The sequence below is a fragment of the Carettochelys insculpta genome, chromosome 5 (genome assembly GCF_033958435.1).
Source record: "Carettochelys insculpta isolate YL-2023 chromosome 5, ASM3395843v1, whole genome shotgun sequence".
Lineage (NCBI taxonomy): Eukaryota > Metazoa > Chordata > Testudines > Carettochelyidae > Carettochelys > Carettochelys insculpta.
The window spans coordinates 29863603-29888707 of NC_134141.1; the positions used below are offsets into that span (position 1 = coordinate 29863603).

At 41.3% G+C, this 25105-nt stretch overlaps 1 protein-coding gene and 1 long non-coding RNA gene across 3 annotated transcripts in view; one reads left to right on the plus strand and one right to left on the minus strand.

The window, feature by feature from the left end:
• KDM4C (lysine demethylase 4C) overlaps positions 1 to 25105 on the plus strand; it is a 461923-nt gene that overhangs the window by 265023 nt on the left and 171795 nt on the right. For both annotated transcript variants that reach the window (XM_074994881.1, XM_074994882.1), the window contains exon 12: positions 9130 to 9241. In XM_074994881.1, coding sequence (XP_074850982.1) covers positions 9130 to 9241 — 112 coding nt within the window. The remainder of the gene's footprint in view (positions 1 to 9129; positions 9242 to 25105) is intronic.
• On the minus strand, positions 1555 to 8096 carry LOC142013478 (uncharacterized). The gene is made up of 3 exons (XR_012645653.1): positions 8005 to 8096; positions 3395 to 3507; positions 1555 to 2764 (listed from the first exon to the last, which is right to left on the minus strand). It is a non-coding gene; the product is annotated as an uncharacterized LOC142013478 (long non-coding RNA).

Below are 25105 nucleotides of genomic sequence, written 5' to 3' on the forward strand. Positions count from 1 at the left end.
ATTTCTTTCTGAATTTCTTAGGACCTTCAAATCCAGTGTTGCACTCTGATGCCTGTCCTCTTGGGATCAGTGGAGAATATTGAGTAAATCATCTTTTAGTATTTGAAATGCAGAACAGAATCTGTTGCCCCTGTTTTGAAACAATGATGGCCAACTTGATATGCAATCTGACATATCAGTTGATCTTTGGATGTTGTCAGCTCAGTGAATCTGTCCCTGGAAGAGTTCAGAGAGGAAGCCGTGCTAGTCTATACACTATCAAAGCAAAAAGCAGTCAAGTAGCACTTTAAAGACTAGCAAAATAGTTTATTAGGTGAGCTCCCATGAAAGCTCACCTAATAAACTATTTTGCTAGTCTTTAAAGTGCTACTTGACTGCTTTTTGTTTTGGAAGAGTTCAGTTCAGCTGAGTATCCATTCAGAATTAATTCTGTAACCTGCCATGTTTAAGATAGATCATCAGCATGCAAAGTTCTGTGGCCTAATATAGGCATTTTTCCATCCCATCCCATCACACGCCCCAACCTCCGCCACCCTGGCCTTGGACGTGTAGACCACAGAGCCCAGCCATTGTTCGTACATGTGAAAGAAGTCATAAAGTTAAATTCAGATGTGCTTCTCCTGTCATGACTCATACCAGCTACTATCCGTCCTCTACTTCTGTGATCTATTTCAATAGAAGTCAGAATATTATCTATCTCTTTAGAAGTCAGAATAATCTTCTTTGACAGCAGGATGGCCAGCCCAAACTGCCTGTTTCTATGATCAGGATGAAATTCGCTTTTGTCTCATAAAAAGGAAATAGTTCTGGTCTTTCCCAGAAGTTTCCAGCACTACTTTATCAGAACTCCTCAAAGATCTTTATACTGAAAATATTGAGATAACCATGAGCTTGGCTTGTAAATCTTCTCTCCATGCCCTAAACTAACACACTTATATAAGATGAAATTTAAAGTCATGGATCTGTCAGAAAATCTTCTGAGCAACTAAAGATGAATCTGCAACAAAGAATGAAGCACAAACAATTCTTGTTAAAATGGGCAGAGTTTTCTGTCTTTGGCTGGTGGTTAATCAATTAGTACAGCATAGCATTACGAGCTCCAGAGATTTTACTGAGAAAGTAGTCAGTCCTTTAGTCTTGAGCTAAGAAGACCTCATCTGATAGAATCAATGTTTCCATAAAAAGTGAGGCCACAACTACATTCATCTCTGAAAATTTAACTTATTTGGATTCTGTTTTAGAGAAGAGTAAAATATTGGTATGTTTAACACCCAAGCACCTGGACTGATTAGGAATATCCAAATTAACTGTATCTGAGGCTGGATCTACACTACAAGATAAATTCAAATTTAAGGCAGGTAGCTTGATATTACCATGTGACTGTCTTCACTGTAAATACTGTTATCTCAATTTAGGGAGCACTAATATTGATATAATATCGATATCATAATATCATCAGAACTGAATGGGTGTAGTGTCAAGTTCGAGTTCAAAAACTAGAATAAAGGCCAGTGTGGAAATACCATGTCTTTAAATTGAATTTATTAGCCTCCAGAAGTGTTCTGTATGTGTTTCACAAAGCTATGCAGTTACCCACCAAGTATGGCCACTTCCTTCTCTGCTGCTCTGCATCCAGGTGCTCAGGAAGAAGGTAACAGGAAGCCCGCAAAGTTTTGATTAAATTTGAATTGAATTCATCCGCACCCTGGTGGCCAAATATAAAGGGCACAACAATGAAAAAATTCTTTTATGCATTGCCATCACATTGCGCCATATCCGTGCTGCATCATTAGCCATCTCCTGCAATCATAAGCACTCAGGATAGTGATCTGCCTAGTAGTTCTCAGGCTCACAAGAGAGCTTGAGCATGGATGCATCAGGAGATTCTGAATCTTATTACAGTTTAGGGAGACAAATTAGTGATGAGGAGACTTCGGATGGCCAAGAGAAATGTGGACCTCTATGATCACATGTTGTGCGAGATGACTGCCAGAAGTTACTCCCGGGACTTCACGCAATGCCAGGTGAAGATGAAAGAACTCCAGCAGGTCTATCACACAGTCTGGGAAGCCAATCAGTGGTCAGGGTCATCTCTGGAGACCTGCCCCTATTATGAACAGCTGCACGTGCTTATTGGGGCTGATCCCACCACGGAGCCTGGTATTAATTAAACACTTGTGGAGGCCCTGGTCAGGAGTCAGGGGTGATCCAAGAGGAACTCGGAGCCCAGGAGGAAGAGGCTAATGGAGAGGAGAAAGGTGGCAATGAGCAGGGGCCTGGGGAAGTTATTCCTGACAGTCTGGAGCTCTTCTCCCTAGAACCAGTCCCCTCTATGCTGGTCCGTGAGTCCCTGGGACCAAGCTGTTTTGGTGAGTATTTTTTTCTGAATGCTAGAAGTGGGTTGCAGGTGGGGATAGGAATGGGTGTGGGTTTTCTATGGATCTGTGGGTTTTCTATGGCTCTCTGCCCCTCAGAACAGCGTGTTACTATTTTTAGGAATGGAGCACTTCTCCTTTTTTGGAGATATCCTTGAAGGCCTCGTCCAGGTACTCCTGTATTTTTGCACAAGATTTTTCAGCAGGCCTGACTTATTGCAGCTTCCATGGTAGCACACCTTGCAACATCAGGCAACCAGATAGCAATCTGGTGTCATGCAACGACACAGCAATTTCACAAATTTTCCGGGCTTGTGATCACACAGGATGAGCAGCTTGTATTTGTTGATATCTGTTAGTTTTAGGAGGGTGATGTCTTCTTTGTCAACCTAAAGAAGCATGGGAATTTGGATCAGATTTTTTCCCTATGCTTCCTTCACTTTTACATTTCCCTGGAGCGGATTGCTTCCCCTCCCCTGACGCCGTGCGGGTTGCAGGCTCTCTAGCCCTTCTCCCCTCACACATCCCTTTCCCCCAAGTATTTCTTTTCACTTTACAGAGATCCCTCCTCAGCCCGCTGTCCATGTGGCTGCAACCAAATCCCTCCCCTTTGCCACGTGGCTTCTGGGCTCTGCAGACCCCGCTACTGCAAACTGGCATGTGCAGGACAAGCAGGTTTGCCCTCCTTTAAATGGCCTTTTTTCCCCTGATTAGGGCTGCTCCAGTGACCACCAAGAGAGTTTTTTCCCACCAACCTGGCAGACAGCACAAAGCCCCCCCTCTCTACTAGCATTTCATTTTACTTCGCAGGGATCTCCCCTCCCCTGCCATCCCTGGAATTGAACACTTCCCCACCATCTCCTCTCGCCCCTTGGCTGCCAGGTTCTGAAGGCCTATCTTATTGCTGAGGATTGCTCCAGGAACAGATGAAAAAGGTTTTCCTCTGTCCCAGGGCACTGGACGGCTTCCCCTACTTTGCAGCCCTTCCCCTTCCCCCCAGAAAGTGGACAATAGCTTACCATGTCCACAATGAAATGTTCTGGATAATGATGGTAAATGATGGATTGTGCAACGCACGCTTCAAATCCCATCCTTAATAAGCCTGGAACAGCCTTGCAAAAGGAAATTTTCCCTGATAAGAGAGAGAGAGAGAGAGAGAGACCCATTCATTCCATGTTGAAACACTTTGAATTGTGTCTTAATTTTGACCTTCACTTACTTTACGGATGCCATCCCCAGTATGGAAGACAGGGTGAGGAAGTGAAAAAGGTGGAGGCAGGATCTGATCCTGCAGCACACAGAGCAGTCTGGGTCAGAAACCAGTAGGATGACAAGGGGCACAACTCAGTGGTGGCAAAGTTCAGCTGAGTGGCAGCACAAAATGCAAGAGCAAGCGGCAAAGCTCGTAACAGCAGTGAGCGACCAAACGGAGGTCCTGCGTTCCATGCTGCAACTACAGGGGGACTCTCAGTGCAGCACTGCAGGTTCCTCTGACTGCTGCCCTGAGTCACCTGAAGACAGGTTGTCCCCCCTGCCAGTGTTACGATCCCCAAATGAGGGGATGGAGGACAAGGACAGCCTGCTGCTCTAGCCCCACAGGCTGCTGCAAAAGGTTATTCCACCACCGTTGGCAAGGCTTCTTTTCCCTGCCACTTAAACCTCTCCTCTCCCCCAGCCCCCCAAATAAACTTATTCTTTTGAGCACGGTGTGATTTTTTGACATGCACGAGTGGTAGTGTGCTGGGGATTGAGGGGAACGAGGTGAGGGGGTGGTGGGTGGAGGGCTGAAAGTACAGGTGCCTGCTGCTAAGCCAAGGTCCTCAGAGGACTGGTGGCAGATGGAACCAGGCTGGGGGTGGGGGTTTGGATGGAGCGCTGAAAGTACAGGTGCCTGCTGCTAAGCCACAATCTGCAGAGGACTGGCAGCAGACAGAACCGGGTGTGTTTCGGGGGGTAGATGGCTGTAAGCTCTGGTGCCCTTTTGTAGGAAAATAACCCTCCCTTGACATCCATTCTGCTTCCAGCAACTTAACCCCCTACCACCAAGTAAAAGCATTCTTTCAGTAAGACACGGTCTGATTTATTGGTTCACATTTGGTGGGGAGCACAAATCAGTTTAGGGCGTGGGGCTTGGTTGGTGTTACAACAGAGAAATACGTCACTATCATGTGCATGACAGATCATTCATAAAGCTATGTTTTAAAGCATCACTTATTGCTGCTGCCTCAGCATGGTAATTGTTGAATGACCCTGTAGGCAGCTGCAAGTGAGCCCTGCTGATGGCCTCAGCCTCAGAATTCCAGATGGCAGGAATTCTCCTGCCTGGATTCACAAACGTTGTACAAAATAATGCATGTTTTAATCACGGGGGTAGGGGGGGCATTAGTTTCAGAAAAGTCCAAACATTTCAAGAGGCATCTGAACCTTCGCTTTTAAATGGCCAAAGGTGCATTCCACCACCATTCTGCACCTGCTGAATCTCTGATTGAAGTTTTCCTTGCTGAGGTCAAGGGCTCCTGTGTAGGGCTTCATAAGGCAAGGGAGCAGAGGGTAAGCAGGGTTGCCCAATATTACAATAGGCATCTCCCCGTTGCCAGTCTGGATTTTCTGGTCTGGGAAAAAAGTCCATCCATGAGCTTCCTGTACAGACCAGAATTTCTGAAGATGTGCACATTGTGAACCCTTCCTGACCATCCCACATTGATGTCAGTGAAATGACATTTGTGATCTACCAATGCCAGCAAAACCATGGGGAAGTATCCCTTTCAGTTTGTATACTCAGAGGCCAGGTGATCCAGGGCCATGATGGGGTTCTGTGTTTCATCTATTGCCCCACCACAGTTAGGAAACCCCATGGCAGCAAAACCATCCACTATGGACTGGACATCTCCCAGTGTCACAGTCTTCCTGAGGAAATGCCGACAGATTGCATGGGCTGGCTGTACCACCATGGACCCCACCGTAGATCTGCCCACCCTGAATTGATTTGCCACTGACCAGTAGCTGTTGGGCACTGCAAGCTTCCACAGAGCCATTGCCACTCACTTTTGAATTGTTAAAGCCAGCCTCATTCTTGTGTTGTTGCGCCTCAGTGTGGGAGCCCGTACATCACAAAGTTCCACAAAAGTGGACTTGCACATGCAAAAGTTCTGCAGCCACTGCTGGTTATCCCAGGACTCCAAAATGGTATGGTGCCACCAGTGTGTGCTGGTCTCATGAGTCCAAAGTGGCTGCTCCACTGTCAGCAGTGCCTGCAGGGCATCCAGCAGTTGTGAGTTCTTGGATCACAGTTGAAAGAGTTGCTCTTCAAAACCATCATCATCATCATCCTGAACCATCACTGAGCTTTGTAATAAAAAGCAAAATTATGCGACAGTCTGGGAAGTTGCCGCAGTGGTGTGTGCAATGACGTCAAACAATTGGGGATCCATGCTTGTGCTAGCACTGTGCCATGGAAAATGCTGGAGAAAATGGTGTGATCTCCTGTTCTTTCTTGTGCGGTTACTTAGTGCTCTGAATTCTGGGACAGTGCTTTACATTCTGGGATTCTAACATGAAACTCCCGCAAGCAATCGGGATTAAGGCACTGTGGGATAGGTTCCCCCAGTGCGTTGCTCACATATTTGAACTTGGATAAGGCAATGGGGATGTGGAAACTCAACATGGAGAAATGGTGACTCAATTTTCCAGAAGGTTTGTAGACGTTAAATTTGAATTCATAAGAACCAGGTTAAAAATTTGAATTTAGTAAATGTCAAATTTATCTCATAATGTAGATGCAGCCTGAGGTTCTTTCTCCAAAGAATACCCAATCTTCCTTTTGTCCACTGAGCTAATATATTATAATTTCACTAGTTGAGTTTGCTGGATTTTCTGCAGGTTTGTCCAATTGTGGAACTATGTCTACAGTATGGAGAACTCTTTTTGCTTTTTCTGTTGCCTCAGTGGGTTTGGAACCACATTGCTGACTCAAAACTATGACTATGACTCCGCTGCTTGTTCTAGGCCAGAAGAGGGTGAGATCAAGTATATAGCACTGGAGGCGTACAAAGCATAAAGTGAACTCCCAAGAAGCATCTACAGATATTCCAGGACCAATGAGTGCTGGGTTTGGGGCCAGACTGACATCTGAGTCCACAGGGCATGGGTAGGTGCTGGAGTGGTGGCTGGCAGCCTACGTGGGTCTGAAGCTCCTGCCTGGATGCCACAGCAGTGTGGGGACCAAAGCTGGAGTCTTTTGGCAGCCCTGGGGCAGTGTAGGGCCAAGGCTAAAGTCCTTGGGGAGCAGGAGGCTGGGGCCATGGCAGTCCCAGAAGCACAAGGTCACCTGGTGGCAAAAGCTTTGAATCTCTCCTTGTCTGGCAAATTTTCTTGTTTGGGACCCAAAAGGTCCTGACCATGCAAGACCAGGGAGGTGCAACCTGTAGTAATTTTTTTAACAGAGGTGTGAGATTTAAGGACATCACTCCTCCTCTTTTAAGAATATAAAGCACTATAAACATCTTTTTAATGTTACAGTCAGACTACGTTGCAGGTTATATCTAATTTATCTTTTTGGGTACATCTCAGACATTCTCAAATAGCTTTTCAAATATTCCCAGTATACCTCCATGCTCTGTCTGTCCTGCATTTGTACAGAATTCTATTTCAGAGATGCTGTTAGTAAAGCCTTCCTATATTGTCTTTTTGCCTATCTAATTACAAACCTATTCTGTGAGTTAGCCACAGTATCCTCCTTCCTCCACTTGCTTTAGTAAATAGTATGTAATTCTGTATTATAGTGTTGGATATATTAGAGCAGTGTTTCTCACTCTAAGAGGTGCAACTCTCAGATGACTCTTTGAGGGGTGCATGATGGGTCATATCCAGTGACCTGAGGAGGGGAAAAAAATCCTAAGACCAGCTAAGAACAGGAAAGGAGCTGTTGATGTCCTGTCCTGGCACTTGCCCCTCCAGACCCAACATCTAGTTACAGGGAAGCTCTTCTTAAACCTTTCACATGACTCTCAGTACTGAGGGTGGAGGTTGACACTTTTGTAGGCTATGAGATTGCTTTTAGTTCCTCTCGAAACAAGACTTCCTTTCTGCTGAGTACTGTGCAGGTGGGGTATTGGAAGAAGAAACCTACAGCCAACTTGCTAACACAGCACCTGCACCCCTGCTCCAGTCTACCTCATTGTCTCAAGGTCCTTTGCCTTAGTACCTAAAACCCTACATTGTTTCGTCACAGAAACAGGCCTCAGTCATCCATACCCCATATTCTTTACTGGCTGGAAAGAACTGCATGTGATGCAGTTGGGTTTTGGATGATTTTCTGGGCAAATTTTGGCTTGTAGAGAAGTGCTATGTTAAAGTCCAAATGAACAGAGAAAGTAAACTTTGGGTTCAACACATTTGAGACTCTTTTGCTTCCCTGTAGATATTTTTTATTTGTATTTTGGCAGTGCACAGAGGGCTTAAGCAAAATCTGTATCCATTGTGCCCAGACGCTGATCAAACACATAGTCTGAAGTAGTTTCAACCCCTGAAAGTTTAGAGCTTAATATTAAACAAGAAGCAAGTGAGTCTGAGGAAGCAGGAAGAGGAGACAAAAGTAACAAAGATAAAATCATGCAGTGACAGAAGTTACCTGTTACGTAGCTTGATGGATTCTGGTGTCTGCATATATTTAAAAAATATTTTCAAAAACACCTTAAAACAAAACAGAGGTCTGGAAAAATCAGCTATCTCTGTGTGCTGCTTAGCCTAACCATCATGGATGGCTGATTTTGTGTAGTTATTGAAGCAGAAAATAGTCTTCAGGAAGGATTTAAGGGAGACCGTCAGTGAATTTACAGATTGATTAAGTAGATTAACTGTTCTCATCCTTTCATTGGTGGTGGGAGTTTAAGGGCCCCTTACCTGTTTACCTGACTTTGAAGTCGAATAGCTGCTAACCCTCCCTGCCAACATATGTTTTTTCCTTGAAAGAGCTGCTGACAGCCTGGTTTTTCTATTTTCTTGCTTTCAGGGTTGTGCATTGTTATGTCAGTCATCTTTTGCCTCTCCTTTATCTTTCCTCCTTACCTAGGAATGGAAAACTCCACAAATGATCTCTGGTACATAACCTTGATAAATGGGGTTTTTGTGACCTTATTTTTCCTTTTTCTCTTTTTTTTAAAAAGAGTGCTCACATGATGATAATTGCTGACAACTGCATGAAGCCACCACAGGGAGAATAGCATGGCTTTGCAGATAAATGAAATGGCATGCCCATTTCCATTTAATACCTTACAAGTCAGTGTGATGAAAAGTTTTGAAATATACAGAAGTATTCTAGTGTACATTTCATTTTCAGCCAGTGTTAATCTTTATTCTGTAAATTTAGCATTTATTTATTTTAATTATATGTAAATGGATGCTTTGTGTTTCTTTTAAAGTTTAACTTTTAGTTCCTAAATTGAAAGGAGCAAAAAGTTTATGAAGAAAATCAGTGTATATGTTTTTAATATGCTGTTGTCCTAGTATCAGGTCATTTTCCATACCTTTTTCTTGAGCTAAAGTGAGAGATTTTCTCATCTCTTAGATCTAACAAAATAAGCAATGTCAAAGACAAATTTTCAAAGTTTTGAACATCAGAGGTCCTTTACATGCCTTTTTGAGAATATACCTAACAAAGTGGATACCTTAACCATGAGCAATAGAATATTCATGGTTATCAGCATTAGTTTTTCTCACTTTTCAACTAAACTGAATGTGGTTTCTTCCTTTTCAGTTAGCAGAAACTGAAAGAAAGAAAACATGTAAGAGTTGGCGCCATCCACTAAGTAAACCACCAGCCAGATCTCCCATGACACTGGTTAAACAGCAGGCAGTAAGTGATGAAGGTGAGCATGCTTTTAATGTATTTCTCTAATTATATCTGTCTATATAAACCCATATACGTATAGGTTTTAACTATTACAAAAGTACTGAAAATGCATATTTTGACTATGTGGGAAATCTTACGAAGCCGCAGAATAGCAGAATAATTCCATTAAAAAGCTTTCAGCATGCTTGCAGAATTCATGAGCTCTCCCTGCCGGCCCCACTTTCACTTAAATTCTTCTAACCATATTAGAAATGGCTTGTAAGAGGCTCAGAACAGTCATTTAAAGTTCTGCGTGTGGGATGAAGATACTTCCTGTAGTCAGATATCCTTTCTTGGATTTCATAGCCATTGGCATTAGCAGTAAACCTTACATCTGATGAAGGAAGGCAAGTATAGCTGTGAAATGCCATTTCTAGATCTTCAGAACATCAATCCTGCTTGTAAACTATACCACACTGGATTTTTTTTTTAACGTTTGCATTGTGTTCCATAGTTTTATAGACATCCAGTTGGAGGCTTGAAAATTGAATTTCAGCTCCTCTTTTAAAAAAAATCTGTGGTGTCAGTTGCTTATTAAAGGATGCTACCTGTGCCTTTTTTTTTTTTTTTTGGTTTGTGAAATGTTACTTCACTCAAGAAGAGTTTTTAATTGTAAATCCAGTAAAGACACAAATTACTATGCTAAATTCAGGTCTACAGAATACACTTTGCAAAGAAATGCAGAAAGTTTGACAAATGAAAGTGTAACTTGCAAAGCTTTTGTCTATGAGCAGTTGGAAGTTTACCTCAAGGCATAAGTTGCAGCCTTACAGGAAAGTTAAAAAACCCTCTGTAACGATTTTTGTTCTTTTGGATTACATAAATTTAACAGGGCTGGTATGTCTCTTCCAATGTCATGTTTTCAGTCAACCTCAGGTGAATGCCATTGTATTGCACGTGGTAGTTAAAATTTTTTCCTTGTCCATAAGTCTACCACCTCATTCTAACCCTAAAATCTCTCATTTGTTTCTTCTTCCCTTTAGATGTGAAAATGTCTGACCAGATCTGTAATTTTTGATCTGGGCCTCAAATTCGACAAAAGCAATATTTCAATTAGCTGTTAAGCATCTTTCTTGACATTAGTGGCAGCTTAGACACATGACCCAGATCTTTGTAGCATTTGCATGACTTGAGGGGCTAGATTGAGTGGACTTCAGACAATGTTACAGTAATGTACACAAAAGGGCATTATTAATTGTATAATTCATCTGGTAAAGTAATTAAATATTTAAATATGTGATGGATATCAAATGAGTACAGTAAAATCCCTAGTTATGTGATTTTGACTAGTGCGTTACTTGGATTAACACGAGTCAAAATTGTGAGTGGTGGGGAGTTGGGAACCTGACCAGTGTTGCTGTGCTGGTCAGTTTCTTGGCTCCCAGGAGAGGTGGGGAGCCGGGAACCAGGTGGCAGCCTGGCTTCTGGCTCCCCTCCATTCTGCTTGTGGGAGCCAGGAAACTGACCAGTGCTGCTCCCAGGAGTGGTGGGGGGCCAAGAACCGGGCAGCAGCAGTGCTGGTCAGTTTTCTGGTTCCCCTACTTGTGCAAAATTTGACTTACACGTGGTTGTGTGGGAATGCAAATCAGGTATCAGATGAGGCTCTGTTAGTATGTACAAAACACTTCATGCTCTGGGGCATCTCTGTTGGGATATACATCTGTCCAATAGTGACATGCAAGAACCAGGATTAGTTTGGCTTGTGTCGTATACGTGAGCTACCCCAAGAAAAATTGTTCCTGTTGCAGCATCTGCTGATCCCCTTGTTTCTGAATAACTGCTGCTTTTACTATCTAAAAGCTGCTGTAGCATTACCTGCTGGTGGTATTAATTCTTTGTCCTCTAATCTGTTTGATCTGGTCTTTCTACAGTAGTCATTTGCTGTGGTATCTGAGTCTTCCTTGAGTCTGTTGAGTGATGTGTTTGAACCTGGTAGGGGAATGGGCATTTCTCCAGACTTTTTTTATTAAATTTATTAAATTGTACTTGTGTCCAGGTGTATTATAATAGAAGATAACTATGTAAAGTGCACCATAACTTAGGGTGACAATCTGTCCTGTTTTAGCTAGGACTGACCCTTTCTTTAGCTCCCTGGAGAGCGTCCTGACTTTTTAAAAAAACAGGCTAATTGTCCCATATGTTGCAAAGCAGGGACCTGAATTTTAAAGAGACAGCTCTTTAACCCTCAGGGGCTGTCTGTTTAAGGAGCTAGCCAGAGAGCGTGGAAGAGGTGGGTGGGCTCTTTAAACATGGTTGAAGCACACTGTTACCAGCAGCCCCCAGAGCAGTGGGGTGCGTGGAGGAGGGACAGGAGGGTCAGGCTGTGTGGCTGCTGTGCATGCTTTGCTCACACTGTCTAAGAAGGACAGAGTAGGCTGTGTCTCAGATATCCCCCGCCACCCACAAGCACTGCTGTCAGGTAATAGGATTGGGACAGAGCGGGCAGGGCTCTGTGGTGGGAAACGTGGGGCGGGAGGGGCTGCCACTTGGTGAAAAAGGCAGACTGCTGCTGGGGGGTTTGCACTTAGCTTGGTAGCTGACAGGCATCAGCAAACAGGCAAGTCTCCAGAGTAAAGGGCAGCTTTACTGAGGCCGGAGGTCGAAGGGTGATCATGGGTTTGGAGGAGTCCCATGAAGGGTTGGGGACATGCCTGTGGAGGGCACAGAGACAGGAAGAATGGGTCAAGGAAGGTGAATCATGGAGGAGGGCTGGTAGGGCTGGATAAACTCTTCTGGAGGTCAGGGCTATTAGATTTTATGGGGCCCCAGAGGATCTGGATCAAACACAGAAATAATGGTTTCAGAACATGGGAGGGGGGCTCCAAGCTGGGCCAGAAGGCTGGAGTATGAGATGGGGTGAGGATGCTCCAGCTAGGAGTGCATGTTCTGAGGTAGAGTCTGGGATGAAGGGCTTGAAGTGCAGCAGGATGGGGATCCAGGCTGGGGCCCAGGGTTTGGAGTGTGGGAAGGGGCTCCAAGCTGGCCCACTGATGGGGGCGGGAAGGGCAAGTGCCCAGGACCTCAGGCAATTTAAAAGGAGCCCCAGACCCTTTTAAATTGTTAAGATAGGTGTGGCAAGTGGACCCCCCCCACTTTGAGGTTAATCCCCAGTTCCATTCTTTCTGCATGTGCCTTCTGTCAAAGACCAGAGCCACAGCCCCCCACCCGTTGAGGGGAGCTGGAAAAAGACGAGGTGAGGGGGGAAATAGGGTGGGAGTAGGGAGTTTGACAGCCCCACTTTGCATTAGGTGTTAATGGTTTAGAAGGCAAAGAATTCTTTTTACAACATAATTCTTTTGGAGTTTGGTAGCTATCTGAAAACTGATCATAAAAATATCCTGTGTTACTTTCCTGTTCGGTGCATGGTAAATTAAAAACGGGAAGAACTTGTTCAGTTGTTTGATGTTTCGATCAGGGTTGGATTTCTAGATAAGTAATTTCCATCAAATTTTAGCATTTGTTTGGGAAGGGGTGTTTGAACCAGTAGGCTACAGCCATTATCTTTATCTGGCCCTGCCCTGGGGAAGGGGGAGCTGGCTAGGCAAGAACTGCAGAGCAGGGAAGGAAAGGCTGTCCCAAAAGCGGTAACTAGGAAACAAACAGGCACTATAATTTATCTGTTTCACTGAAATTTAAATTATGGGGTGGGGTTAAAATGGTGTAGGACGTTGTATTCTCTTTTTATACTGCTACAAAAATATCAAAAGGTTTTACATTGTTCCAGAACCCAGCCCCAGGGCTCCTCCCTGATCCTAGCCTCCTGTCCAGACTCTGGCCCCCTATCCCTGACTCCTGCCCTCCTGCACACAGACACAGCCCTGATTTCCAACAGCTGAATCACATACTGCAGCCCTCCTGCACATTCTCCCCCAGGCACCTGTTCTCTCTCACTACCAGCCCACAGCAAGATGAGGACAAGGCAGGCACTTCTGTAGATCAATAACCACTTAATTGTAGGCTTATATTTTTAATTTTTAACTATTTTTGTTGTAATAACACAGTATATGTTTATATGTGTGCTCAGTCAACTTAATGTTACAATGAACGTTTGTACTACATAGTTCTAGGGGATTACCATTGAACTTGCTTACCTCCAAGCAATTTTACCAGGTGTCCTCTATTTCACATAGGGAAATAAGGTCACCCTACCATAATGTGAACTCTGAAATAAGGGCTTGGTTTATTTATCCTGATTCAGCAGTTCCTCCTGGTCTTTGTAGCTACCAACCCCAATATTTTCTTATGCTCTCCTGTCTCAACTTTGTAGTTGCCAGATGATTTCTTATATTTCAAATCTGTTGGGGTTGACCTGCCTGCTGTCATTTCAGAGACTCAAGGCGGTAAGTGTTCTCTTAGCACGGAAATATTAGTATAGCCCTGGAGACTTTTATTTGCTGCAAGCCATCATCAGCAGTGCAAGTTTCTCAGTTCTGCCTTCAATAATAATCTGAAGGTAAGACATATTGGGTGAAAAGAGAGTTCAATCTCTACTGCACCCATTCAGTCCTTGTCCTCTCTGTTGATACTACCCACTAGATGACAAATACAATTAGGAATTCGTGATTTGGATGCCAATTCACTTGCAAATGGTTTGGTTAATTTACTTCCCATATAAATTTGCCACTTGCCTTTGGACTCTTATGCAGATTCAAATTCTGTATTTGATCAGGACCATTTTAGTCCCGAGGTGATATGTGTCCATGTAATCAAGTTTTGGCAAAAATCTGCATTATTGGCAATCTTTGTTCAGAAGTTGGGAGGTATTCGCCATATCGAGGAGGGCTGGAATATCGTACAGGAAGATCTCGAGGAAATTGGAACTGAAGTAATAGTCATGGGATAAAATTTAATGCAAGGTCATACAAGAGAGAGAAAAAATTATGCTAATTTTAAGACTTTCGTAGGACCCATCAGGTGCTATTGAGATGAACACTCTAAGAATCTGCAGTAGATAGGAATGATCAGGGAAAAGGAGTTATTTTTAAGAACCAATGGCAAAATTAATATGTTATTTGCCACTTGGCAGATAGTGATTAATATTGCTTCGTATTTACTAAGCTGTCCAATGTCTGGAGAAAGACTTCTACCTTTTGTCCCTGACAGAATTTCAGCTTTTTTATTGGATTCCTTGTTAGCTGAATTCTAAATGAGACTTTTGTATTTCACTTTTACTGTTGTAAATATTAACTCTGATTTCAGAATCATGGCTGGGTTAGATATTTTAATGGTTCTAGTTTCATAGCAATTGTTCTTTCATGAGTTTCTTGTCATCCTTTGTGTCCTTGCATTGTTTATACACATTTCAGTGTAAATCCGTTATTTGAAAAGAAAGTCTGTCTCTCTGCATGTCTGTCTCCCCCTTGTTGTGCTTATTTTGAGAGAATTAATGCCTAAAGGAAGAATAGCAATGAAGAATAGAGGGGACTCAGGAATCAGAACTGGAAAGTGCTGCTTACACTGCCAGATTTGAATAATAAGTTGTATCAGTACAGTATGAAGTGCGTGTCACACTTCAAGTGTTAATAACTTTGGCATAATGATTCCTAGTTTTACATTTAATTCAGGCTTATTAGCTTGTGGTAATATATTTTTATATTGAATGGACTCATATTTCTGCTCATTTAAGCAATAAAAATGCAAATTCAGCAGAAATAGTGAATAGATTAACTATGGATGCTTATTGATTGCCCCCAGAGATTGTTTGCTTGCATTATTTGGGTATCAAACATGAGAATCTGTTTTTGACTAGCTATGTTCTTTGTGCTAAATGATGCCATAATAGTTTACAATATGTGTCTTCTGTAACATTTCTAACATTTTCAATATTGTTCATGAGTCCAAATTCAGTTTGCTGATTTTGACCATAAGAGATGAAAATAAGGGTGGAGGACAAAGCTATGGTGACTAAAAAGAGCAGCTTGAGCAACTGTTTGAATGAAGTAGGGAAAAAATTGCTAGATTTATGTATAGCTGTGAGTCTCTCTGTGGTGCTAGGGGTTAGCACTTTTGGCTGTTAACCAAGAAGGTGGTGGTTTGAGCCCGGCCAGGGATGGCAGTATTACAGCTGTGCTACTTGCTGTGTGACTCAAAACAGTCCCCCTTGATTTAGTTAGGGTTGATCCTACTTTGGGCTGGGGGCTGGACTCAAGGAACTCTTGAGGTCTCTTCCAGTCCTAGGATTCTATTACTCTTAAGCTATAGTATTATTTATATAGTATGCATATAAATCAAAGCTTTCTTTGCTTTTTGTCTTATCTTACAGTAACATGTGAAGTGCTGAACAGCAGCTGTTATTCAACTCATCAACTCATATAACATACATTCAGCAATGTCATAAGGAGGTTAAGCAAGTTGAATGAAAGATAGAATCCTGTGTGAAGGTGCTGCTGTAGATTGTCTGAACATGAAACCTAAGTTGCTAAATTCAAGTTCAGAGTCCTTATTTCTTGTTTGGTATGTGAAAGTATCACTTAGCTTTGCTGTTCTGTACGTTACCTGGGGGGTGGGGAGAGTGGGAGACATTAACCTTTTGATACAGGAGGATCTATCTTTGCCACCATTAGCATTAATATATTTTGTATTAGCATATTTTATAGCAGGGTGGTAAAGCCTTGGTTTTAAATGACTAATTGCAGCATTTTTTTGTTTTTGTTTTTTGCTGTTTTGTATTTCATGAGTACTCAAGCATGGGACAGGTATTTTCCACTCTTCTGCATACTGCTGTTACAGTACATTTAAGCACGTCAACCCTAGCTATATATCACTGAGTTGTATAGTTGCAAGTACATCATTAAGTTAGGAAGAAAATGTAATGTCCAGTGTTAAGTGATTTAAAGTTTTTCTGATGGAATTTACAGAGTCCTAGGGCTGGAATAGACCTCAGTTGGTCATTGAGTCCAGCCCCCTGCCTTTCTAAATCAGCTCCACCAGGAGTTTGTTAAATTCCACAGCTTCTCTTTGTAACACATTCCAGTGCTTTACCACCCTCCTGGTGAAATAGTTTTTCTCAATATCCAACCTCCCCCTACCCCTCTGCAATTTGAGACCATTGCTCTTTGTTCTGCCATTTGTCAGTAATCAGAACAGCCTCTCTAACCTCTTTAGAGCCCATCTTTAGGAATTTGAAGTTTGCTATCAAATCATTCTTCACTCTTCTGTTCTGCAAATGAAATAAGCCCAAATCCTTCAGCCTCTCCTCGTAGGTCATGTGCCCTCTAATCGTTTTTGTTGCCCTCTTCTGGACCCTCTCCAGTGCATCCACATCCTGGAGATGTGGGGTAGCTCAGTGGTTAGCGTAACGGTATTGTAAACCCAAGGTTATAAGCTCAATCATTGTAAGGGGACCTTTCAAGGGGTTGGGGCAGGTTAGGTTTCATTTAAGGGGGGAGGGATATCTCAGTGGTTCGAGCATTGGCCTACTAAACCCAGGGTTGTGAACTCAATCCTTGAGGGGGCCATTTAGGGATATGGGGCAAATAGATTTTTAAAAAATGAAAGAAAAGATGGTGCATGGTCCTGCCAAAGGGGGAGGGGAGTGGACATGGTGGCCTCCCAAGGTCCCTTCCAGTTCTATGAGATGTGTATATCCATGTGTGTGATGTGTATACGGGGGGTGGGGGGGAAGTACTCCAGATGTGGTCTCACCAGTGTCAAATAGAGGGAACAATACCAGCCTGAGAGCCAGTCCTTGGGCATGCCACTAGAAACTAACCACCAACCAGACCTTGAGCCATTGATCATTACCCATTGGGCCTGACCATCTATCCAGCTTTCTATCCACCTTACAGTCAATTTATCCTATCTATACTTCCTTAACTTATGGGCAAGAATATTGTAGGAGACTGTATCAAAAGCTTTGCTAAAGTCAAGGTATATCACGTCCATTGACTTCTGCATGTCCACAGAGGCAGTTACCTCATCATAGAAGCAAATGAGATTGGTTAGGTGGCAGGACTTGCCCTTGGTGAATCCATGTTGACTACTCCTGATCACTTTCCCTTCTTCTGTGATGCAAAATGGATTCCTTGAGAATCCCCTCCATGATTTCTCTGGGGACTGAGGTAAGGCTGACTGGCCTATAGTTCCCTGGATTGTCCTTATTTCCTTTTATTTTTTAAAAGATGGGCACTATATTTGCCTCTTTTGCAGTCATCTGGGATCTCTCCCAGTTGCCACGAGTTTTCAAAGAAAATGGCCAAAGTCTCTGCAATGTCATTCTTCAGTTCCCTCAGCACCCTTCGATGCATTAAATCCGTACCCATGGATTTGTGTATGTCTAGCTTTTCTAAATAACTCTTCACTTATTCTTTCCCCACCAAGGGCTGCTCACCTCCTTCCCTTGCTGCATTGCCTAGTGCAGTAGTTTGGGAGCTGACCCTGTCCTTGAGGACAGAGGCAAAAAAAGCGTTGAGTACTTCAGCTTTTCCCACATCATCTGTCCCAATGTTACGGCCCTCATCCAATAACGGCCCCACAGCCTCCCTGATCACCCTTTTGTTGTTAACGTGCCTGTAGAAACCTTTCTTGTAAGCCTTCACATTCCTTACTAGCTGCAGTTCCAGTTGTGTTTTTGCCTTCCTGATTACTCCCATGCATTCTCGAGCAATATATTTATACTTCTCCTTAGTCATCTGTCCAAGTTTCTACTTCTTATGTACATCCTTTCTGAGTGTGAGCTTGCCAAGGATTTCCCTGGTATGACCAGCTGTTTGTCTATTATATTTGCTTCTTTGACTGGACATCGGGATGGTTTGTTCCTGTGCTTTCAGTAAGGCTTCTTTAAAATACTGCCAGTTCTCCTGGACCCCTTTTCCCTTCATATTAGCTTCTCAGGAGATCCTGCCCATCAGTTCTCTGAGGGAATCTAAATCTGCTCTTCTGAAATCAAGGGTCTGTATTTTACTGCTCACCTTTTTTCCTTTTGTCAGGATCCTGAAATCGTCCAGCTCATGACTGCTGCAGCCCAGGTTACCACCCACTTCTATTTCTCCTACCATTTCTTCCCTGTTTGTGCGTGTTCCATTTTAACTGAATTTTAAAAGACTAATACCATTAGTTTAACCTTTATATGGCACATTTCATCACGTGAACTCAAAGCACTTTGCACAGTTGAATAAAAGTCACCTGTGATTTGGGATACTGAGGCAGAGAGAGACATAGACTGAACTTTCCCTGTATTTGATCAGTCTTGGATATATAGAAGCTAATCTTCAGAGCTGAGACCTGAGAATTCTGACAAAGGCATTTGGGAGCATAAACTTTCATGGGCAAAGACCCACTTTGTCACATGCAAATTATTCATGGATATTTTTAGTAAAAGTCATGGACTGGTGATGGGCTATAAACAAAAATTGACCTTCACTATGAATACCCAAATTAAATCTTGGTTGGGGGGCCTCCAGGAAGCCACTTCTCTGCGGTGTGACTGCTTCGGGGTGGAGGGAAGAGGGACAGGCCACCTATTGTTCAGGCAATCCCTTAGGGCCACTGAAAGGCTGCTGCTTAGGTGCTGTCCTGGCGATACTGGCTGCTGGAGAAGTCACAAAGATTGCAGAAAATTATGAACTCTATAGGTTTCACAATCTCCATGACAGGCATGCAGCCTTAATCATACTAGCTTTTCGTGTTTATTAAAACTAATTAACTGCTAATAAAACTTGTTTGGTTGTTGTTTTCATAGGCTGTTTGAGAATCTGTGTAGAGAAGATGTATAAAAAAAGTTTGTCTATAAAAACAATGATGCAGAACCATCATCTCAGATACACAATCATGTGCAAATTCCCTGTGATTAAAAGTAAGCCAAAAGAAAGATGGAATTCCTGCTTTATTAGTCCTACTTCTCAGCAGCTCCCATAAGTAGCTACTGATTCACTGGGCAAACTGAATATGAAGTTTGCCAAGGAGCCAGATGTCTCTTCTGTAAGATTATCTTCCACAGACTGGCTTCTGGTTTTATAATTACAGTCCAAAGAGAAAATGGAAAAGTATGACTTATTTTTATGAAGGATTAGTGCACTAGAGTATGGGTACACAATATCTCGCAGTATATGATGGTTACAAGGTATCCTAGCAATTATATTTTTAAATTAAAGATTAAGTTTGTTGAATTATTGTTATATTTGACTGCCAAAATCCATAACTGGTCTACGCACCATCTGCACTGTAAGACAATTTTAACATGCATGTTATTGTACCAAAATGTTCTCTTAGCTAAGTGTCTTTCTCTTTGTGATGCCATTTCTCTGAAAAAGATTGGGCTCCAAATGCTGAGTACTGAAAAATTGATCTTTGCAAAGGACTGGGCACTTGAAACTTGAGTTACAATGCCCAAGTCAGCCCTTGACTCACCATGTGTATTTCGGCAAGTCACTTGAATTTCTCTACTTGTTTTCCTGTCTATAGAATTATGTTAATATTTAGCTGTCCAAGGCCCTGATTCTGCAAAGCACTGAAGCACATTATTAACTGGAAGCATATGAGTACTGCCAGCTCTTAAAATTGAATATGTACATTGTCCAACATTGGTTATGCAGAGATTATTTACTTAAAGCAGACTCACTTCTGTGGTTCAAAAGTTTTTGCTCTTCTGGAGATGAAAAGCAGCCATAAACTCAGTTTACTAGGCTTAGAACTGCTTTGTGTCACTGGAATGGCACAAAGCAGCTTCAACATGCTCATGAATTTGGTCTATAATGTTTTTAAATTCAAAAAGCAATTAAAAGTATAAAAGGATGCTATATAAATATTTATTTTATTGGGTGGTCCATTAGACTGTTCAGTGAGAATGCATTTTAATTTTTGGAGTAAATAGGTTATACACTGTAACAGGAAAGCATATGATATTTCAGCATTCCCTTTTATTGTTACATGAGAAATGCTGTTTTGACAAGATTTCACTATTTTTCACTTTTTCTGACTCCGCCAGAGGTATTTTTATGGTCAGAGTTCTACACATTTTGTAGAGTAGTTTAGAAAATCACAATAATTAGAATGTTCATTAATACATAACATTCCTTGAAAGCAGAAAGGCATTTGAGGGGGGAAAGGAAAACCTTAGATATCATCTAAATAACTTTTACATGTTAAGTTTGCCATAAAAATATAAACTTTCTCCCCTAGGGTCATTAACAGTTGATCTCTCTCCGTAGTGAGGGAATTGTGTATGCTCTATTATTTGGTTAGGAGTCTGAAGTTCTGGGCTATCTTAATGTTGAAAAAATGAAAATAAGTAAATGAAGTATTGCTGAGTATTTAGGCTCATATTTGAATTTGGAAGCATGCAACATAAGACATTTTGGCTTTTCCAAAACACTGATTCAACCCCCTTTGAAATCAGTGGGAGTTGTGGGTACCTAATATTTCTGACATTTATTGATTGATGGATTGTGTATCCAAAATTAGTGAACATTTCTGAAAAACAAAAATTCTGAACTTCTTGGGCCCAGTCCTGTATTCTTTGTATATATAAAATTCCTGCTGTCTTTTTGGTGCATTGAAAGAATGTAGGATTAGGCTCTAAATTTGTGTCTTCAACTGGAATTTTTACCATATGTGTTATAAAATAGAAGTTTTTTTATAATGAGAATATTAAGCACAGTAAATCAGAGATTAGAGTGTCAACATGCTCTGTTCCTGTTAGTCTGTAACATAAGAGGGATATGGCCTGCTCATGCATACTTTGAGCCCTCAGCTCTCTTTCTGGGAATTTCTGGATGTGTAAGGAATACAGTCCTATAGCTCAGGCTCCTTGTCTGAATACATGTTAAAATTATAGTAAAATTGTTTTTACTAGTTATTTTTATTATTTAAGTGAAACTCTAGTTATTTTTATACTCCTTTAGATTTCATATTTAAAATATTTGAGAAACTGTTATGACTGTCACAAGTTTTGTGATAAGTTACTAATGTTTATAAATGCACTTACTTAATTTCCCTTCTAATCTCTTAGGTTTAGACTTTAATACTCTGATTCAATTTGTCTCTCCTCATGTTCAACTTTTATGAGGAGAACCGTGGAACTTAATTTATACTTCAACAATCAGAGTTACTAAATAAATTACACAGACTTTACAGAACTGTTATAATGAGATATTCACAAAATTAACATTTTTTATCTTACTGCATCCTTCACTGAGAAAATGAAATGATTTCTGAAACCTAGTTTGCAATAATAATACAGGAACAGTGATGTTTTGAAGTTGCAACTTTTTTTCTAACTGAATGAATCAAATTTTTTTTTAATTCCTTTCAGGACATTTGAAATGACATATAATGCCTCCCAGGGCTGATATTGTGCTCAAGTACCTGAAAAATAACAGATGCTGCTATGCTCTTCATAGCAGAGAATGGTGCTGTACACAGCCAGAAAACATCAGTGGAACATAACCCTAAGCACCAAAATCATTGTTGAGATTGGCAAAAGAAAACTGTACTGTATTAGAGTCTAGGGCTTTTCACATCTGCTAGGTTAGATCAAATATTGGCAACAGCCCATTCTGCAAATGGCCCAAATGTTTTCCTTCTGAGAATTCCACTCAAACTTAGTAAGCAAAATTTGTCCAAAGTGGATAATATTGAGTGTTGAAATAAGTTACCACAAACTTTTAAACCAAAAACACTTGTGAAAACCAGTATTGCTTTAATTCATGTATTATTCACTTTGTTATTTGGACTCCAGCACAGTAATGGTTTAAATGTTGTTTATTTTAAAAGAGGTCTTCTTTTTCCTAAAAGAAGTCCCAGTCCTTACTTTTCTATTTTGTCCATGCAGTAAAGAAAACAAACAAAAAAAAATACTTCCTCCCTGAGATAAGTAAGATGATAGAATATCAAGTATATATTTGCAAAAGTCTAGGTTGGTATGTCATTACTTATATACTTCATTTGTCCTATATAACGTTCAGTTTCTGACTTACGATTGTATTATCTAGTGAATGGAATAGAGTTGGGCTTCTAATATGAAGTTTTTGCTGCTAATATGCTATTAGTACTACTAAGTCTGAACTCTCATACGATAGGATGTATCCTTTGGCCATAGTTATTAATTTATGTTCTTCTGAATTATTTTATGGAGTGTTAATATTTAAATTTGTTTCCCAAACAGACAAGCCATGTTCTCCTGTGAAACAAAATACTTAATCGTAACCTGTAGCAGTCTCCAGGCACTACAGATAATGAGATGTCACTTATAGCAACATATGATTGCCTCATAATATTGGGAATCCAGTCCTTTGGCTGGCTTGAATGTTGTAATGAAGGATTTATTAAAAGAAAAACAGATTCATTAATAAAAAAAACTCATGTAATGCCCAATTAATAATCTAATTAATAAATATTTTGGAAGATAGATGTTCATTCATTTTACTGTTCTGTGAGGAAATATTGTGCAACATGCTTCCAGAGATGTAGGTGGAATTCCAAGAAGCATACAATGTACTTGTGAATGCACAAACAAAAAGACCAGCTACTCAGACACACAAAATGTACTTCCTAAAGTGCTGAGGTCTTAAGCTCACAAGTAGCATTAGAAAACTGTAGTGGCCAGAAATGATACTCCATTAATACTAGGATGGTAAATTAATATCATCTAAGCATTTCACAATCATATTAAATCTGGAACTAATATTGTTAGTATTATTGCTTTTATTTTGTTAACAGTAGTTGAATATAAATAGCAAATGTATCATAACTTCCCCACTACAATGGTTATGGTCAGGCCACTTAATACGAGTTAACACAGACTTCTTGTATGCAGACTAGAACAATTCTGAGAGCTACATTTACTCCACTGAACATGCAGCAAGGGCCAAACTCTCAGCCAGGTATCAAATCAGCTTCTGAAATTGGGCACACATATTTTGACCATTTGTACATAAAAAACCCAAATTTGTGCTTATAAACAGGAATTTAAATTTGCAAATTAGGAGGATGGCTCTCCAATTACTATATAAAATGTACCTCCTACCTAGAAAGCCTGCCAAGATAGTGCAGAGGCATGAAGTTAAGGCATAGCTTTTCCCAAAAACATTCTGAGCATTCCCTAGCTGCATTCCCTAGACTTCCTGGGGGATCTCAGAGATGGCACATGAAGCCTTACTACATCCAGAATAGTAAGCTACATGTGCCCATCATAAGCTCTCAAACTGGATGAGAGGGATGCCTCCTATCTGAAGACAAATCTCTGAGAAATTCTGGACCTAATTTGATGGCACCTATGTATACTACACATCCCTCTAGAGCCCTGTTTCTATGAGGGCTGTGATCTACTGCCCATTTCGCGCTATGTCCCATGTGGTAGGAATCTGTTCTGAAGTTATCCACCTGGTTGAAATTGGTCTGATAGGTTGTCAGTGTGCAAGGCTAAGGCCCCACTGGGATATATACTTCAGTGAATTCTTGGTAGGGACAGCTTTTCTCCGGTAACTGCATTTCCTCCAGATGGCATTCATTATTCAGTACTGGGGCAGCTTTGGACCAACCTACCTCAGCTTTTAGTTTCTCACCTCGATCTTCTGTTGGTCCAAGTTCAGTAAATCTTTGTTCACTGCCTCTATAACACTACAGCATTCTGTCAGGTATCCTTCAAATTGAAATATGACTACAGTCTGATGGCTCTCTGGACTTGGTCAATTTCTAGCAGTTCCCATCATACTTACCCCTACCCTTATTTGACTGCATACGTTGTCTATGTGCTGCAGTCAGATATCAGTGTGTAAAATGTTTGTGAATAACCAGGGGCTCAGGAAATAGTTGGGGATTGGGGTCTGTTTTTTCCAACAGACTATCAGACAAGGATGCTCATCATTTGCATGGACCACCTCAGCCCATGTTCATCAGCCTGGGATGAAGTTTGTGTAAACTCAGAACGTTCAACTCATAGCTCAGTACAATTTTTTTTCCTCTTCTCTTTCTCCCTGAGGTAGAAGACTTGAGAGTAATTGCTTCATTCTTGTTTCCTGTGATTAAAACTTCAGAGTTCACTTAATAAACCAAAGTTTGTAGGAAATGCACAGTGATAATAATACTCCTTACCCATTTCATAGGGGTGTTCTGAGCTTAATTAGTGTTCGTAAAGGCTTTTGACTCAATCCATGGGTGAAAGACTGTTATATAATTGACCATTTTATTTCACTTGAAAAGTATATTGAGAGGTACTGACTTGATGTGAGAATGCTCTGCATCTGCTTCTTACAAACATGCTTTGAACTTGGCAAGGATGCTAGTGTAAAATGTTCAGTTTGTAGAAATATAGTGATGTTTAATTTTTTTTCCAGTTAATTTCCTGTCTGTTCTCATTTAGTGGTAGCTGACTCCTTTTAGGCCTTGTTGACATGCACACTTCCACTGATTGACCAAAACAAAAAGCAGTAAATTAGCACTTTAAAGACTAAAAAAATAATTTATTAGGTGAGCTTTGTGGAACAGACCCACTTCTTCAAACCATAGCTATACCAGAACAGACGCAATATTTAAGGCATGGAGAAGCAAAAATAGTAATCAAGGTTGACAAATCAGAAAAATATTATCAAGGTGAGCAAATCAGAGAGTAGAAGGGTGGGGTGGGGGGGAGTCAAGAATTAGATTAAGCCAAGTTTGCAAAAGAGCCCCTATAATGACCTAGAAAATTCTCATCCCGGTTCAAACCATGTGTTAATGTGTCGAATTTGAATATAAAAGAGAGTTCAGCAGCCTCTCTTTCCAAAGTAGTGGGAAAATTCCTCTTCAGTAACACACAAACTCTTAAGTCATTAACAAAATGGCACACTCCATTAAAACGTTGGCTGACTGGTTTGTGGATCAGGAGTGTTTTTATGTCTGTTTTGTGCCCATTAACGCATTGGCT